At 44.9% G+C, this 17,235-nt stretch overlaps 1 protein-coding gene across 6 annotated transcripts; it reads left to right on the top strand.

The window, feature by feature from the left end:
* Nucleotides 1–233: 233 nt before the first annotated feature.
* Nucleotides 234–12,473, top strand: GHRL (ghrelin and obestatin prepropeptide). 6 transcript variants are annotated; one of them, XM_031955085.1, is made up of 7 exons: nucleotides 234–331; nucleotides 2,193–2,299; nucleotides 2,849–3,010; nucleotides 3,905–4,043; nucleotides 4,243–4,341; nucleotides 9,377–9,485; nucleotides 12,291–12,473. In XM_031955085.1, exons 4-7 carry the CDS (start codon nucleotides 3,936–3,938, stop codon nucleotides 12,308–12,310), a joined length of 336 nt encoding a protein of 111 aa, XP_031810945.1. In that variant the 5' UTR covers nucleotides 234–331; nucleotides 2,193–2,299; nucleotides 2,849–3,010; nucleotides 3,905–3,935; the 3' UTR covers nucleotides 12,311–12,473. The 6 variants fall into 6 exon arrangements, with proteins under 6 accessions (XP_031810945.1, XP_031810943.1, XP_031810912.1 ...); XM_031955083.1 differs by lacking the exon at nucleotides 2,849–3,010 and having other exon boundaries at nucleotides 235–331; nucleotides 2,193–2,268; XM_031955052.1 differs by lacking the exon at nucleotides 2,849–3,010 and having other exon boundaries at nucleotides 235–331.
* The last annotated feature ends 4,762 nt before the right edge of the window (nucleotides 12,474–17,235 follow it).

The following is a 17,235-nucleotide window of genomic DNA, read 5'->3' as shown; positions in this document are numbered from 1 at the left end:
GACACAGCTCCGGGGAGGCCGGCCCCTGGGCCCCGAGGGCCCGCGCGGCGGAGAAGGCCCGGGGGTGGGCCCGGGGAGGCTGGCCCAGAGCGGCGGGCAAGGGCCCCAGGACACGCGCGCTGGTCGGTGCTGGGGAGCGGGCCGCGGCGCCGCAGGGGGAGACCCGGGATCCCCTGGTTCTGATCGGTTTTCTACCTCCGATGTCACGGACCCGGGCCCCGGAAGCGCTTCTCGGCAAGCGTGGGAGCCTCGGGGGGGGGGCGGGGCGGGGGCGCTGGGCGGCCTGCCCCGGAGGGCCCCCCACGGGGGGTTTCGTTATCCCCACCATAAGGTAACGTCACAGACGTTGGTGACTGGCTGTGGGCAAGGAAGGAAGGAAAGGGCAGACTCTGAATCTCTGACTCGGGGAGGGTCTGGCAAGGGCGGGCAGGAGGAGGAGCGGGGTCGGGGAAAAGTAAGAGTCCGGGGTGTTTATGGGACATCCGCAGGGGGACCCTGGCGGGACGGGTCGGGTGGGGAGAGAACCGGAAGCGGCTGGTTCACGGAAGGGGGGGGGGCTAGTGATTTGGGGCCCCGCTTTCCCCGGTCTATAATTAGGAAAGTGACGTCGTTAGTCCCAGGGGAGGGGCTTGAAACCCTCCGGCCTATGAAACCTTTGCGGCTTTCTCGCCCTTAACTTCCTGAGGCACAGGAGGGTCAGAAGACTTGAATTCAAATCCCGCCACTTCCACCCTGACCCAGCTAGTTCCTCCCGGTTCCCCCCCAAACGAGGGCTCCATAAATGGCGCCTGACGAGTCCTCCGAAGTCCCGCCCAGCCTGGCGCGTGTACGTTCAGCCTGGCGCATGGCGTCACGGCGGCCGCCGCCCCCCACCGGGCCTCCCCCTCCCCCACCCACGGGCCTCCCCCCCACTCCTGCTATAAATTAATCTGCCGTGCTGCAAGGGTTTGGCCGACAAGTAGCAAAGAGCGGCGGCAGCATCAGGACCCGGCTCCTCCGAGCCCAAGCCGACTCCCCTCCGCGGACAGCGGCAGCACACGGAGTGGGACGGTCCTGCCTCGCTCCCCAGAGGGGCCCTTTTTTCCCGAGGCCCTCGGGGCGCAGTGACTCGCCCAGGGTCCCACCGCCAGGACGCGCTAAGTGTCTGAGGGCACATTCGAACTCGGCCCCGCCCTGGGGCTGGGGCTCTGCCCCTGCGCCCCCTGCTGGCCCCCTTAGCGCCTTTCGAACACCAGCGTCTCTTGGCCGCATAAGCAAAGCTCTGAGTTCGAGTCCAGCCTCAGCCCGGGGCAGCCGTTGGTCCCAAAGGGGCTCCCGAGGAGGACAAGGGCACCCCCCTCCCGGGGTCGCTGTGGGGATATAATGAGATGCTACATAAAACCCCGTCACCGCCGTTGCTGTCCCTGGACCCCCTCAGCGCGGAGGCGCAGGTTCTTCCCCAGGACACACAGGGTCGGGTGCCTGGGGCCTGGGCCTGGGCCCGCCCGCTGCTGCTCAGTAAATGCCAGGGCCCCCCCCTCCCCGCCCCCCCCCTTGCTTTTAACGCTTCCCCCTCCTCCCATGCTCAGCGGGCCTCCTTCCCTGGGGCGCGCTGGTCTCCGGGACGCGCCCCCAGCTCCGACCCCGCGCCCTCCACCTCTTTCCCTGGTCCTCCCCCACGGCTCTCCCCTTGCAGCTCCCTCCCAGACGCCCCAAACCCCTGGTGGGCCTTCCCCCAGACCCCTTTCTGTTGGCCCCGCCTGCACGCTGTCTGGACATGGCACGAGTGGGTGCTTAATGGGGGCTGTGATGCATTAATTGATGGAGAAACTAGATGGCGGAGAAGGACTGATCCAAAGTCCGTGACGCGAGTTAGGGGCCCAGGCGGGAGCGGGTCCGGATGCCCTGGTTCCCGGGACGGATGGCCCGTCCGCCCCTCCCCCTCTCTGCTTTCTGGGGACAGCTGGAACAGGCCCCCCCACCCCCCCGACTGATTTCCACGACGACGGGAGCAGGGGCAGTCTCCAGGGTGCGGGAAGCATCTCTGGGCAGAGCCCGTTTCAGGGCCGAGTTGGGGCGTTGGCTTGGAACAAACTCTAGCCCCGCTATATAAGGGCCCAGAATCGGAGGGGGTCAGTCCTCGGCAGACCCCGCAGGTGAGCGAGCCGTTCTAAGACTCCTTGACCAGCTTGCCTGTGCTTGTTTCTCTGCAGGTTTAATTGGCGGCCCGGACCTTGGCCAAGCTGCTTCCCTGCCCTGGGAATTTCCTGATCTATAAAACGGAGATTGGTGGGTGGAAGGACGCAAAGCCATCCCTAGGGTGAATGCTCCTTGATGTCCCCGTCCTCCTCCACCCGAGAAGCAGTTCTGGGCTTTGTCGCGGTCGCCCCATCCCCTTACCAGCCCGGTCTCTGGGCCTAGAGGTCCCAGGGTAACCCCTCCCTCTGGGAAGGAAAGTGCCCCGCGACTCCTTCCCCTGCTTGGACACCAGGCCCCCGGACTGCCCAGGGAGGGAGCTGCCCGGCTTCTCTCTAGCAGGGCAGAGCACGTCCCCTCAGCAGCCCCTTCCCTTGTACCCTGGACCACCCCCCCCCCCCCAGCCAGAAGATGCTGACATTAGGAAAGAGTTAAAGCGGGCTCTGCCGGGGGGGAGTCCCTGGGACTCCCCTGACATTGTTGGTTCTGAAACCTATCGGGCCCAAAAGCTCTTTCTCTGGTTATGAGGCCACTGACCTCCATACTGATCATCTCACAGGAGTTAGCCTTGTCTTCTCAAGCCATAAAAAGCCCCCCTCTTCCCCCCCCCCCCCCGCCTTTCTCTTTGTTTAAATTAACCAACAAGCATTTATCAAGCCCCGTGGTGTTCCAGGTGCTGGGCAGGGCGCCGAGGATACGGGTCCAAGAAAAGGGAACCATCCCTACTCATTAGCTTACTTGTGCAAAGTGCTCCAGAAATAATACCCTCACACTCCCCGGCGTGGGCTCACATCACCCTTGGCAAGAGGCCACTACGGAGCCACAGCCGAGGAAGGTCCGAGTTCTGTGACGCCGGGCAAGCCGCTTGCACTGTTTGCCTCAGTTTCCTCATCTGCAGAATAGGGATTATAATAATGCCTACCCTTCAGGTTCATTATGAGGGATAATACCCGGCATGTGTAGGGGCTACATAAATGTTATCTGCTATTTTTCCTGTTGTTTTTTTGGAAGATGAAGCTATAAGATTGGAGAAATTGTTGTGTAGGACTGAGAAAACAAATTTTCTACTTTGAGTACTGTCCTACTACGTGCATGAGCACGAGAGAGCCATGATCTGGTTCAACCCTCCCCTCTGAGGTTGCCAGCCTAACAGCCTTGTGAAGAATATCTTGGCAGATGGATTTAGGCCATTTACTTAACTTCCCGGGACTTCAGTTTCTGCATTTGTAAAATGGAGTGGGGGGAGAAGGGAAGAAAAATGAGAGAACACCAGACTTGGTCGATCACCTCTGAGGTCCCTTCCAGCTTTAACTCTATCACTGTGCAGATCTCTCTAGGGACATAGGTTATCCAGTAGAGTTAAAAGAAATCAGGCAGAAATAAAAGGAACTGGCCTGCGAGCACAGAAGGTGAGAGCAAAGGAGAGAAGAGGGGCTGAGAGTAGGGGGTCCCTGGGGCCAGGCCGGCTGCCCACTGAGCAGTCATACAGGGCAAAACTTAAGCTGCAGCTTCTGACCCAATGTAAGGTCTTGTAATCAAATGTGGGGGTAACAGAATTAGGACTTATTATCAGGAAATGTTGGTTTTACATATACCTGTACACCCGGGATCATGTGAACATTTCTCAGGCAAAAAGGGGTCATGAGTGGGTAATGCCTGAGAACGGCTGGTCCGGGGGTCTCTTGGCCAGTGGGAACGAGGTGCCATCTTGCTGCCTTTCTCTCTTCAGGCCCTGGCTGCTTCCTGTCCCCTCCAAGAAGATGCTTCCCAAGGTGGCCATCGGCAGCCTGCTCCTTCTCAGTGTGCTCTGGATGGATGTGGCCTGGGCGGGCTCCAGTTTCCTGAGCCCTGAGCACCCCAAGACCCAGGCCAGTATTCACCCATAAAGGGCTATTGTCTTAGCTCTGCTTTTGTGACTGTGTGAATATTCTCAAGGCATCAAACCTCTCTGAGCCGCTTCCTCTCAAATCCTTCTCAAACTCCGAACCCCGTTCCACCCCCCAAGAAACACAAGGGAGAGAATCAGAGGGGCTCCTTCCCTGAAGGAACATTCTGTCTTTCTCACAGAGGAAGGAATCCAAGAAGCCATCTGCCAAACTTCAGCCCCGAGACATGGAAGACCCTTTCAGTCAGCCCGGAGGAGTGGAGAAGGGTTTGGAAATCCAGGTGGGTGCTTGATCTGATGATGGTCAGAGGGCACGGGGAAGGAGGAACGGGTTAGGAAGGACAGCTCATCCCTCATTCCAGGCACTGTGAGCGAGGTACAATTAGGGGACCCTGTCCCTGCTCTAGGGTAGGGTTCACTGCAAAGTTCAACTGGAAATCAAGAGACCTGGTTCCTAGTCCTGGCTCTCCCCCCTGGGTTCCCCATGTGTAGGATGAACCAGGTGATCTCAAAGGTCTCTTCTAGCTCTTGGGACTTTCAAATGAACATTAACCCACACCCACAAACACACACAACACACAAGTAAGACAGGGTTCATTTACGGAGGGCACCAGCAGACTTCTAGCATAGTAAATTTTTTTTTCAATAATGTGGGTCCCTGCCACCAGGCTACAAGCTATAATCAGTCACCCACTGACTTAGCAAGAAACCAGATCTAGAACCCACATCTCCAAGTTCCTAGCTCGGCGTTCCTTCTCTTGCTCCACTATAGCACAATGTATGGATCAGGCCTCTTTCCAGGGACTCCAACTAAATGCCAGATGGACTCACTGCATTTTTCTCTCCATTTGAGGATGGCTAATCATCATCCATTAACATAGTCTCCATTAACATTAACATCCATTAACCTAAACACAAAATGGCAGAGTTGCAAGGTCTCAGAGGTCAACTAATCCATAAATTGCTGCCCAGAGCTAGGAAGGGCCAAGATCACAGAGTCAGTGGCAGAATGGGACTAGAATCCCAATCTCTGGGTATTTCCTTTTCATTTAATTGCTTCTGATAAGCCAATTGGAGATGGAACAAATGAAATGATTTGACCTGAATAATAAGGCCCTAGAAGAAAGCACACTGTCCAATGCTTCACTCCTACTCAAGGACAGAAAGTTTGTCACAATTCGGATCTGTGTTCTGCTCCTAGTTATACCAACAATCACAGAACACTGAGCAGTCACTCCACTGAGACCAGCTAGCTCTAAAAGCTATTTAGTCAGGAAATATTGATTAAAGGCCTGCTATATACAAGGCACTGTGCTATTCACTGATAATACCAAAAAAAAAAAAAAAAAATTTACTTAGCTCCTGCCATCAAAGGATTTACATGTCATTGGAGGATAGAGTTTGGAGGTAGGAGATCTATCTACACATATAAGCATGGTACAGGGAAACTGTGAAGACAGAAAATTAACAAGTGGAGAGATCAGAGAAAGGCTTTAAGAAAGCGAAGAGTCCAAGAGGTATAAATGGAGGATGAGTACAGTCTGTCCAAGAGGTCATTTATGTACGTATGGTAGGGGTTCAGGAAACAACTGTCCAGTTGACTGGGGGACAGAATTTGAGAAGAGTAATTTGAAATGAATGTGGTAAAGTAGATGGCAATTAATCAGTATTTGAAGGAGACTATTATAAATGCCAAGTTTAGGAGTGGTATTTTTTTCCCAAAGACAATGAGAAGCCCCTGTAGTTTTTTAAGGAGAGGATGACATGACCAGATCCTTTAATTAAGGAAGATTCTTTTCATGGCCATGGAGAAAGGATGGTTTAATCACGGGAGAAGCCAGAAAGTGGGATGCCAATTATGAGGCTGGTACAGTTGTCCAGGAGGAAGGCAATGAGAGCCTAAATTAAGTGCAGAGGTTACAGATGTTAAGAGATGGAGAGTTAAGGTTTGATACCTGATAGGCTACGGAGAATGAGAGGGAACAATGCCAAGGCTGTATACCTGGGCAACCTGTAAGCACAATAGGAAAGTTCGGATGGAGGGACAGGTTTAGGGAAGATAGTAAATTCAATTTTATATATATTGAGTTTGAGATTCTAGGGGACATCCAGGTGGATGAATCCAGCAGGCAGTTAACGCTATAGGAGAAATATTAGGGCTAGACACATAGATTTGGGAGTCATCTCTATAGAAATGCTCCTTGAAGCTGTGGAAGATGAGCTCATCAAAGCAGAGAGGAGACAGAAAAGACTGAAGGGGCTGCTAGGATGATTGAGCAAAGGCAACTGAGATGCAGCAGCCAGACAAGGAGAAGGCAAAGCAGGAGAGAGGAATGTCACAAAAAGTGAGGGAGGATCCCGGAGGAATGGATGGTCAGTGGGATAAAAAGCTACAGAGTAAGCAACGAGGAGGAGGATTGAGAACAGGCTGCTACATTTTGGTGGTAAACAGATCTTGGAGAGAAAATACAGAAATGACAGGGTGGAAAGTTAGATTATGAGGGTTGGAGAAATTAGTGGGTAGTGAGGAAATAGAGGCAGCCAGTGAGCTATTTGTTTCCATTAGAAATTCTTTCCAAAAAAAAAAGAAAAAACTTCCTTACAACAGTTTGGAAGTAAGAGTGAGGAGAGATGAGATGATTGTGTTAGATGGATGGCAGAGTCAAATGAAGATTTTTCAGAATGCCATGGACTGGAATGTATTTGGAGGCAAGAGTCAACAGGCAGTTGGCTCTGACAAAGAAAAGGACCAATTCTTGTTCAGTAAAAAAGAGCAAAGAACGAGAGGATGGATGTAATTATAGAAGAATTTTGATCAGTGGAGTAGGGGACATGAGGAAACTTGCTTTGATTTTCTCATTCAAATAGGAAGTGTACGAATCAGAGAGAATATTGGGAGTCAGTAGGGCTTTGAAAAAAAGGTTTAAACACTTCACAGAGTAGAGAATGGGATAAAGAAACAAAGGAGAATGCACATTTTGCCATGCAACAATAAGGGTTCCATTGAGACAAAATATATTAATTTACAGTAGACCCAGTCAGCATGGTGATGTGATTTTATTCCTCCAGCTGTTAGCCTTTTAGGAGATTGAGCAGAGAAGGCAAACATGGTGGGAGATGATCAAATATTGATCATTTGTGAAAAGCAAAGGAAAAGGCAAAAGAATCCAAAGTATACTTGGTTAACTACAAATAATGGGGTTAATCACATAGAGGGGGAAAATAGGGTCATGTAAGAGTGATGGATTTGGTGATAGGCTAGAGAATGCAGAAATGATCCATCACAGATTTAGAAGTGACTCGGCGGGAGATTGAAGGACAAGAGATTATGATCAGAGAGAAAAACTTCACAATTTGAAAATAGAGGTGGCCCAATGTGAGATGTGGTGAGATCAATAGTGGTCATTTTTATGAATGACTAAAAATAAAACTGTAGATAACAAGAACTGAGATAGTTGATTAACTCAGAGACCAATATTTTTGAGGAACCCCCAACATGTATATAGGATCCTTGGGGAAGAAGATGGGTTGAGGTAAATGATGCATATACTGAACTTGAGAAGGAAAATACTCTAGATGTAAGTGGGTCACAGCAAAGAGAATCTGAATGGGATACTCTAAACAGATGAAGTAAAGCTCATAGGAAGAAATTTGTGTTGAGAATCTGGAAGGAGCAATGGAGAGAAAGGAGTATGTCAACTGCTCTTTGGGAGACATGAAATCAGAGCCAAGCAGCATGGTAGGTGGTAGCCATGAACACCCTGGTTTCTATGAAAGCTGGATGGAGACATTAAGGATTGAAGGGAAGTTTTTTCATGATGTGCATGTGGGGGTAGAAAGTACAATGGAAAAGGAGGGAAGAGATTAGTTAGGATAGGATTGAGGTGAGTACAAAAGTAGAGAAGAATTCAGCAGAGAAAAGTGATTTTTGCAACTTTAAATCCTTAGAATGAGAGAAGCAAAAAGTACAAATTTGCTAACCTGGGGAAAGGCCATTTTGTTTGGACTTCTAACTTCCAAAGTCCTGTGATAATGGTGGGATGGCACTGATGTGGATCAATCTTCTCCAAAAATCAAGAAATTGGAATTGAAGGCAATAGGGAGTTTAGACAGGAGATATGGACCCCCGGGGATCAAACCAGCTCCTACATGGCACACCAGCTCAGTAATTATATCCCAAGACATCAGACATTGAGGAATGTCCAAGAGATAGCAAATCAATAGAGTATAATGCATTTGGTGTAGACCTGATAAATAAGACCCTATTCTTTAGGCATTCAGTATAAGGTATCTCTATCCCCACCCTATCCCATATTTGATTTAGGAGGTCTTGATCAGAACAGCTCTGAGACTATAATTCTATGACAAAGCTATAACTAGATTTTTCCCCCTCCTTTTTAAAGAAAAGACTACACTGGGCGCTTTTAAGCTCCAATTCATCTGCTGACATTGTTGGCAAGGATTGGGCACTGATTTTTTCCATTTTAGAAATAGAAAAACTGAGTCACAGATTCAGTGACTCGATTTGTGTCACCAGTAACAAAGCCAGATTGTCTGTTCAGTATTTTGGAGTCTAGACCAGGCTCTCAGGATCCTCATTAGCTTAGAAGGATACCAAGGGGCCAAGAAATCCTCTGACATCAGAACCAATCTGGGTAAGGATAAAAGAGAAAAAGGGAGGGTGAGTGAAAAAAAAAAAGATAAGCAAAGAGAGAAACGAGTGTTAAGAAAAGGTGTCAAAGATTTCACACCTCACACCCCAAGACTTGACTCTAGAATTTCAGTGAGATTTCAAAAGCACTAAGCAAAACGCCCTGCTTAAAAATATATTTCCCTCCTATAGTCAACGTGACTGAAATTCCACCATTTTTTATTCCTTTGGATTTTGAAGATTTCTTTACCTACCTCCCAAAATCTGCTGAGACAGTTTGAATAGCCTTGGTTGGATGGGTAGGGGTGCCTGTAAGAGTGGACAACTTAAGCCATTATTAGCTAACTTCTTGATCCTGAAAACAAGTCTGAGGGGATAACCCTTAGACTCCTAGGATGGAAGAAAAGAAGGAAGAATAGTTCAGGTGTCTGAGCCCTAGACACTAACTAGTCTAACATTTTTCTGTTTCAATACTAGTGTTAGTGATTTTTGTGTCCCTGCTCTATATTCCCCTCTCCAATGTCTGTGCTCTTGGAAATAATCTGACTTTGAAGAGTATTTCTAAGCTGAAATCTTCCTAAAGGAAGCAGGCAACAAGGAAAGTTCCATTTATTTCTAATCCAATTTCTATTTTTTTTTTTTGGGGGGGGGACTCCTTTCTATAGTTCAACGCTCCCTTTGACATTGGAATTAAAGTGGCAGAGGCTCAGTATCGTCAGTATGGTCACGCACTGGAAAAGGTCCTACAGGAGATTCTTTTGGAAGAGAACCAAGGTAATTTCTTAAATATAGGAAAACAATAACAACAAAATAAGGTCAACAGCTAGCATTTATTTAGGCTTTCAGGTTTGCAAAACATTTTATACATATGATCTCACTTGATCACAAGATTTAGAGCTGAAAAGAAACTTAAGAGATTCTCTAATTCAATTCCCTCAGGTGGGAAGGGAGGAAAGTTAACTGAAGCCCTTGGTCATTCATAGAAACATTCAAGTATTAAGTTTCTACAGAATACAGAACACTGTGTAAGCCTCAGGGCACAACAGAAGGTTTCAGCCTTTTTCTTTTCCTCAATAAGCTTTTAGGCCAATAGTGGGGGGTAAGACAAACATATATAAGGAGAAGGGGGAAGCTGTTCCCACCAATAAGGAGACCTCTTCTGGAAGTTCATGATGGTGGGATGGAACAGATCACCAGTCCACTTAAGAGCACAGATATTCTTTGAGAGCCTTCAACACTCATTGCACAGAAAACTTTGGCACAATCAATACTTAACAAATGTATTAGAGAAGTACAAAGTCTGCAGGGGGAAATCCTCACTTATCAGGGGAAATTAGAGAAAATTTCCTAAAGGAAATGGCATATGAGTTAGTTGAGTTTTAAAGGAGAGCTTTGATGGGCAAATTGGGGCTGAGAGGATACTCGGACCAGAAAACAGTGTGAATAAATAAAGGGAATAGGAGGATGCCCAAGGTTGTTGGGGTACAAAGTAGCTCAGTGTAGCTAGAGTAGAATGCAAGGAAGAAAATACTATGCGATAAGGTCGGGAAAGAAGGAAGCCACAAGTCTATACAATTGCCCAAATACTTGCCAGGAATACTGCCTATATTTCCCATTGTCTGGTGAGATGGGGAGCTTGTAGAGAAGACCACTTCTCATTCAAGCTTAAAAATCAAATTAAAAAAAAAAGGATCAAATGAGATTACATGTGTGAAACACTTTTTTTTTGCAAGCCTTAAAGTTCTGTATAAATGCTAGCATAAGCTTCTTCTGGCGGGGTTCTCATTTTAAGAATAGTTTGGGCCAGGGTGGCTCTCACCAAAACTGTGAAGTAGGTCTGGCGTCATCTTTTCAGCACTCTGGCCAGGTCTGGTCTGAAATACCTCAAGTTTCTTACAGGTAAAGGATGTCTAGGCCATTATTTAATAGGGAACTTTTAGAGGAAATACCCCTTAAATGTCTATGTGGTGAAAAATTCTGAGTTGGGCAGTTCCTGCCTTGCTATGCCCTAAGAATAAAATTACCTTCCTCAGCCCATTTTGAGGAGCTAAGAGGGAGTAGGGGGAGATGGGATTTGCCACTATTTCCAATACCAGCAGAGGGCACTTTCTCCCAAGAGTAGCCTCAGTCCAGCTCCATCACCTTCATCTGTCTCTAACAATTTTTTCTGATGTGAGTTTGTACTTTGCCTTCCATTATATATCACTTTGTCCTTAGAACATCCCAGTGAGATAAGGAAGAGAGCATGTGAGTATTATTCCCCTTTTACTGATGAGGAAACATAAAATTTAAGTTTAGCCTCTCAGTTCTATCAAAGTCTCTAACTTAACCTTACATCATATTGAGTTCATTTTTGGGATATTTAATACTGATAATAAGAATTGATGGGACTAGCTTCTCAAGAGTAGGGTGGAAAAGTAAGTAGAAAGTCTCAGAGTCGGGAAGACCAGGGTAGAGATCTCAATTCTCATACATACTGACCATATATATAGTAAGGGGAATAGGTCACTAAAACGCACTCCTAGGCTCTAGTCAGCTGACTATAAATTGCAGAAGTGAGTGATAAGAGTTTCTGTATCCTGGAGTTCCATTACCAATAACTTGGCATATCCAGTTCTTATTCTAAAAAATAGCTTAAATTTATTATACAAATACTCATATAACAATAATTAGCATTTATAAAGCTATAATTAAAAGCCATTTGGATAACTCATTTAGCTTTTCCTCTTCCTGCCCAATTTTGGGACTTTTTGTTAACAGGTCATTAGCACTCAGGAATAATAAAATCAGAGATCCAAGATGACTCTGGAGATTCATAAGTACAAGAATTCCTTCCAAGTCATTCTATCCAATGCTAGCCGGCTAATCCAACCTCCTCGCCCATTTCAATGTGTCCAGTGATTAAGAGCTCACAATTTTGCTAAGCGTCCTGATGATGGCTGTGAAAGCACTTTGGACTATGTGAATGTTAGGGGTTCCCTACACTTCTCAACTAGATAAAACTGAGGTGCTTGCTTAGGCAGCCAGATGGTGAAATGGAGAAAAGATTGGAGTTGGAGTCAAAGATCCAAGTTCAAATTTGGCCTAAAACACTGTAATCCTGAACAAATAATCTCTGAGGCATCTCAGTTTTCTCATCTGTAGGAAAGGTTGTTATAAAAATAAAATAACATCATTCATAAAGCACTTCACCAGCCATAAAGCACTCTTTATTAGCATTCTCTAATCTGACAGCCAGTTGGTAAAATAAGAATGTGGAATTTGGGAAGAGGAATACCTGGTTCATATCTCACCCCAAATACTTAATAGTTGTGTAAGCCTGGGCAAATCACTTAAGCTCTTCTCAACTTCATTTCCTCATATGTAAACAGGGAACAATAGTGGTATTTTCTCAAGGGTTGTTATGAGGATCAAAAGAGATCATGTGTAAGGTACTTTCCCAACCATACAACATTCTATAAATGACAGCTATTATACAGAGAGGAAACTTGTTTTGGTTTGTTTTTTAATTGCATCAGCAAGCTGAATTACACATGGGGATTTTTATTTGATCTGACCTACTTTCTCTTTCTTTTTCAGGAAATACAGGAGAAAACTGACACTGGAGAGAGAGAAAGATGAGCCCCCACATTTTTCTAACCAACATGCATCATTCCTAGTTTCGCATTCATATTTGCTTCCCTGACAACTTCCTCTATCTGTGTATTAACTATATGCTGGGGAGAGAAATAAAATTCCCATTGTAGTCCAAGACCTAAAAAAGGGAACTTATTTCACTATAGACAAGTCCATTCTTAGGAAAGAATCTGAGCATTGGGCCAATAGCATCAGGAAGACATATTCCATTGTGAGGGAGGAGTGTCCATTCAGTGCAAACTAGATAAAATCTAAAATTTTAAAAACCCTAACTGAAGGCTGACAATTCAAAAAGTGGGGAGTATCTTCACACAGGATCCCCTCAGGGTGGGATTCTTTTTAAATATTAGAACTCTCCAGAGTACACAGGTTTGTTTCTAGATATTCACCAGACTATTCACAAGCCACAGCTGAGAAAGTCTTTTTGATGTCACAGTTTACCAGACCATAATGGATGACTAAATTTCTCTGAAATTATATGGAAGTCAAATGAGAGAAGAATTGGCCTACCCTAGCTCTTTGTACTTTCCTATTCCCTCTCTATCTTCTGGCAGCAAATCACAGTCCATATTGAAGCTTTTCTAATATTGAACTTGATGGCCAGTGAGCTTTGTTGTTCAATAGCTATTAGTTATGCCCCTAATCTCAGTTGGCCTGAGTAGGTTAGGTCACATATGTGATTAGATTTTAATCAGTGCTCTCCCAGCTCTCTGTCCTAAAATGATGCATTGCAAAGGGCACTGAACCTGGGAGTCAAGGGAAAACTGGGTTTGAATTCCAGCTCATACACTTACTAGTGGCGAGTCCCTGCCCCAAATTATTTCATCTCTACTATCCTCACTTAGTTTTGTTAAATGGGGATGGTAACATAATAGAGGCAGTCAAAGTCAAGAAGACTTAGATTGAAGTCCTTTATCTGATACATACTGTAATACCCCACTCAACTCTCAAGATTACAAATTACAGATCAGTTATGAAGGAATTTCCACTCTTTGCAACAGAAAGAATCTGAGCCCCTCCTCCCATTTTTTAAAAAAGGGATAATAGTTGATCTACTTCCCCAGGATTGTGAAACACTTCCTTAGCCTTTAAACACTAAATAACACTCCACCAACTTTCAAACACTCAGTAAATGTTACAAACACTTTAAATACTATAAGTAAGACAATCTTCCATGAGTCCAAAACACACCCTGCCTATTCACAGGATGTTGCTTATTTGACTCTGTAACTTAAGGACCTCCATCACTGTTCAAAAACAAAGAAATTGGTATCTTTAAGGTTTCTACATTTACACCTCAATATCACAGATGGTAATAGTTTGGAAGTGGGAGGGAACAAATAACATTGAGGAACACAAAACAACAGGAATCAAAAGAAGTCATCACAAATTATTCAATAGGAGGAAAGATGGGGTACTCTTGTAGGATGGATAGGACAAGTGAAATGTGTGAATGCTCCACTCATACCCTCTCCCACTTCAGAAGGTGAAGGACTCCAGCTAGGAGAACCCTTATGTTGCACTCTAGGAAGGATGTGATTAAGAATTAATCTTATGTGAAGGGCAGACATGATAGGATTGCAATCTGTGCCTCTGGAGGGAATTTCCAAATTGGTAACATCACAGCCATATGAGTATTTGAGACTGAATCAAGGATGAACAGATTTGTATGAGATGGGGAAACAGGACAGAGAGTTGGGGCACTTACGGGGAAAGTGGACCACCAAAGGAAAGAAAGTTAATAGAACTTGTACAGAATACTTGTCTGTAGTGAAATAAATTGAGGGAACAAGGTCAAAGACAAACTTAGATTTCAAAATTTTTGACCTGATTAAGGAGCACTAAATTCATTAGAGTACAGAATCTCCAAACAGTGCTTTGGTCTAGGGGATGTGAAAAGATTCTATACCTCTACTGGGGGCGGATCCCACTCTGGAAAGGACCCTGGCACAAGCTGTACAGGCCTTTAATAACAACTACCATTTATACAATGCCTTAAGGCAGGGGTCCTCAAACTATGGCCCGCGGGCCAGATGCAGCAGCTGAGGACGTTTATTCCCCTCACCCAGGGCTATGAAGTTTATTTAAAGGCCCACAAAACAAAATTTTGTCCAGCCCTCCAACAGTCTGAGGGACCGTGAACTGGCCCCCTATGTAAAAAGTTTGAGGACCCCTGCTTTAAGGTTTTCAAAGTGCTTTGTAAATACAATTTTATTTGATCCTCACAATAATCACAACAATTAACCTCATTATATAGAAAAGGAAACTCGGGTTCAGAAAAGTTACATGACTTGTAGAGTCACATAATTACTGTCTGAAACAGGATTTGGCCCTGGTCATCCTTACTCTAGGTCCAGCACTAAATCCTATCGCCATTAACCTCAAAGTTTCAAGGCCTATACTTGGTATATGGTATGTAGTAGATACGAGTGGGGGAAAACCAGGACTGTGGCATAAATAACTGGATCTGGGGGCAGGGCGCCCCGATTTGAGTTCCACCTCTGCTGCTTGCTCATCTCTTTCCTTCTCTAAAGTTCTACCGTCGACAAAATGAGAAACTTGGATTTTTGATGACTTCTAAGGTTTCATGCAGCTCTAAATCCTATCACTATTAACCTCAAAGTTAAAGTTTTAAAAGCCCCAGACTGTGGATTGTTTTATCAATGAGGAATCAAAGGCACAGATCCACCAAAAAGGGAGCAAAGCCAGCAACAAAACAGTTAAAAAATGAGGTCTGCTACAGTGGACAGTAGACAGACTCTGGCCCAAGCCCTGACCCTTCCCCCTCCCTCCCCCAAGCAGGCAAGCTAAGATGCTCCGAAGTTCAGCTTCCATACCTTGTACCAACCACTTCAACAGAGCTCTGTCAAGCTTATGGGCCGCTGCAGCCCTTGCAGAGACAAGTCCTTTTGATATTCCCCAAGGCATTACCCTCCCTCTTAACAATCCTGAAGGAAGAATGCCTACTGCCCAAAGCTTTCTCCCCGATTCTTTTCCTTCATAACCAATAGGGACAGACCAGAATTTCAGGTAATAAACCAAAGTAATTTATAAAACAAACTGTTTAAGGTCCCCATTCCAGTTTCTATCCACGTAATCTGGGGCGAATTAATACTCTCCCAATGGTTGTCATAAAATATGGCTGTCAGACTCAATGTCTAAGGGCCCTTCCAGCTTTGGCATGCCAAATGAGATGCCAATAATTCCAAGCATCATTTTTTATAAAAAATATCCTTCCCATGCTTTTCAGGAGGCATCAACAAAGCTACAACACATTTTTTTGAAATATTCTCCATCCACATCGCTTCCAGTAGAAAAGAGGGTACCACCTGGGTGAAAATGGGAGCTTATTTTGTCCATTTTTCTTTCCCTACACTATCACAAATATGAATCTGTTCAACTTGGACAGGTGTCCAGGGAAAAGGATTCTCTTTAATGCCTTCCTACTCTTAAGATAAATTATGGTTAATGCTTCTTTTCCCTGTTAAAGCTTAACTAAAATTCTAACAGGATGTCCTAGGATCTTATCTCACTAATATAAAGTTGACACAAAAAGAGAAAGCCACACCCACTTTTCCTTCCTTACTATGATAATTCATTTCACCTTTTGGCTTCAGTTTCTCCCTCAGTATCTTCATGTTGTTAAAAAAAACTATCAAGGATCTGTTCAAGGAGTTTTTGTTCACATGGGTTATATATTTATAGCTATTTATTAGAAATAAAAAATAATTTTGAATTTGTAGATCCTCTAAAACGGTTTCAGAGACCCCAACAATTCTTTGGACTACACTTTGAGGACCACTGGCTTAGACAGTTTTATAAAGCAGGTGTTCTTAATGTAGAGTCTGTGAACTTTTTTATAAAAAAAACATTTTTGTACAATAAATAAATGGGAAAAAATGCTAACATTATTTCTATATAACTGGTTTTTTATAATTCTATACATATTTATGCATGAGGGCCATCGATTTTGCCAAGACCTCCCGAGTATTGAGAACTCCTGCTTACAAAGTTCTTTCCAGCTCTGAATCCTATGAAATGCTATCTCATCCATTCCAACCTGAATTATAAAACCAGGTATCATCTCTGCACATCACTCATATTACTCAGAGCAGTCAAAACCAACATGGAAAACAAGGAAGACAGCTCAAGGATCACTTTATCTTTGGAAAGAGTGAATCAGAAAACTTGCTGCATCTGCTGGTAGTACAACTGAGAGAAGTGCCTTTCCAAAAGCTGGGCTGAAAATAATGCCCACTATTGTCAACCTCCAACAGCTGACACTCTAGACAGGATTTGTTAAACAGTAAATCCTGAAGTCTACAAAGCACCTTTCCCTGAAGGGGGAAATGCATCGGATTATCAACTTCTATTCATTTCATTGTTTTAATCCTCAATTTTTCATTTCATTTCAGAGCTAGGGAGCAATTCCCTTAAAATGCTAAATAGTAGGTAGAATAGTGAGTTTGCATTGGTAGAGATTAGTTAGTATTCACAGTTCACTTGGGTGACAATAAAAGCATTTTTAAAACAGTTGGCTAGCTCCCAAATGCTGTCAGGAAGATCAAGATTGACTCTAACTTTCCATTTGGTAAAAATAAGAAACAGAGTAGGTAATGAATGGTAAAAACAAGCTGGCACATGTGGGAACAGAACATAAATCTTCTGACAATGGTGAATGCACCAAAAAGAGGAGGAAATACTACATGTGATGACTTTAAAAAAAAAAAAAAAATCAACATTTTCAACTCAACCTATTTTCTGAGGTATCAGAAATAAAGTGAAAGCTAGCTAATTGCAACTGAACTTTCTTTTAAGTAACAGAGTAAGTAATTAGGCCAGACCAATCTGTTTAATGAAGAGGGGTTTAGATCAAAGATCTTTCTAA

The sequence above is a fragment of the Sarcophilus harrisii genome, chromosome 1 (assembly GCF_902635505.1).
Source record: "Sarcophilus harrisii chromosome 1, mSarHar1.11, whole genome shotgun sequence".
Lineage (NCBI taxonomy): Eukaryota > Metazoa > Chordata > Mammalia > Dasyuromorphia > Dasyuridae > Sarcophilus > Sarcophilus harrisii.
The sequence above is the reverse complement of the archived record's forward strand: the minus strand, read 5'-3'. Positions and strand labels throughout refer to the sequence as shown.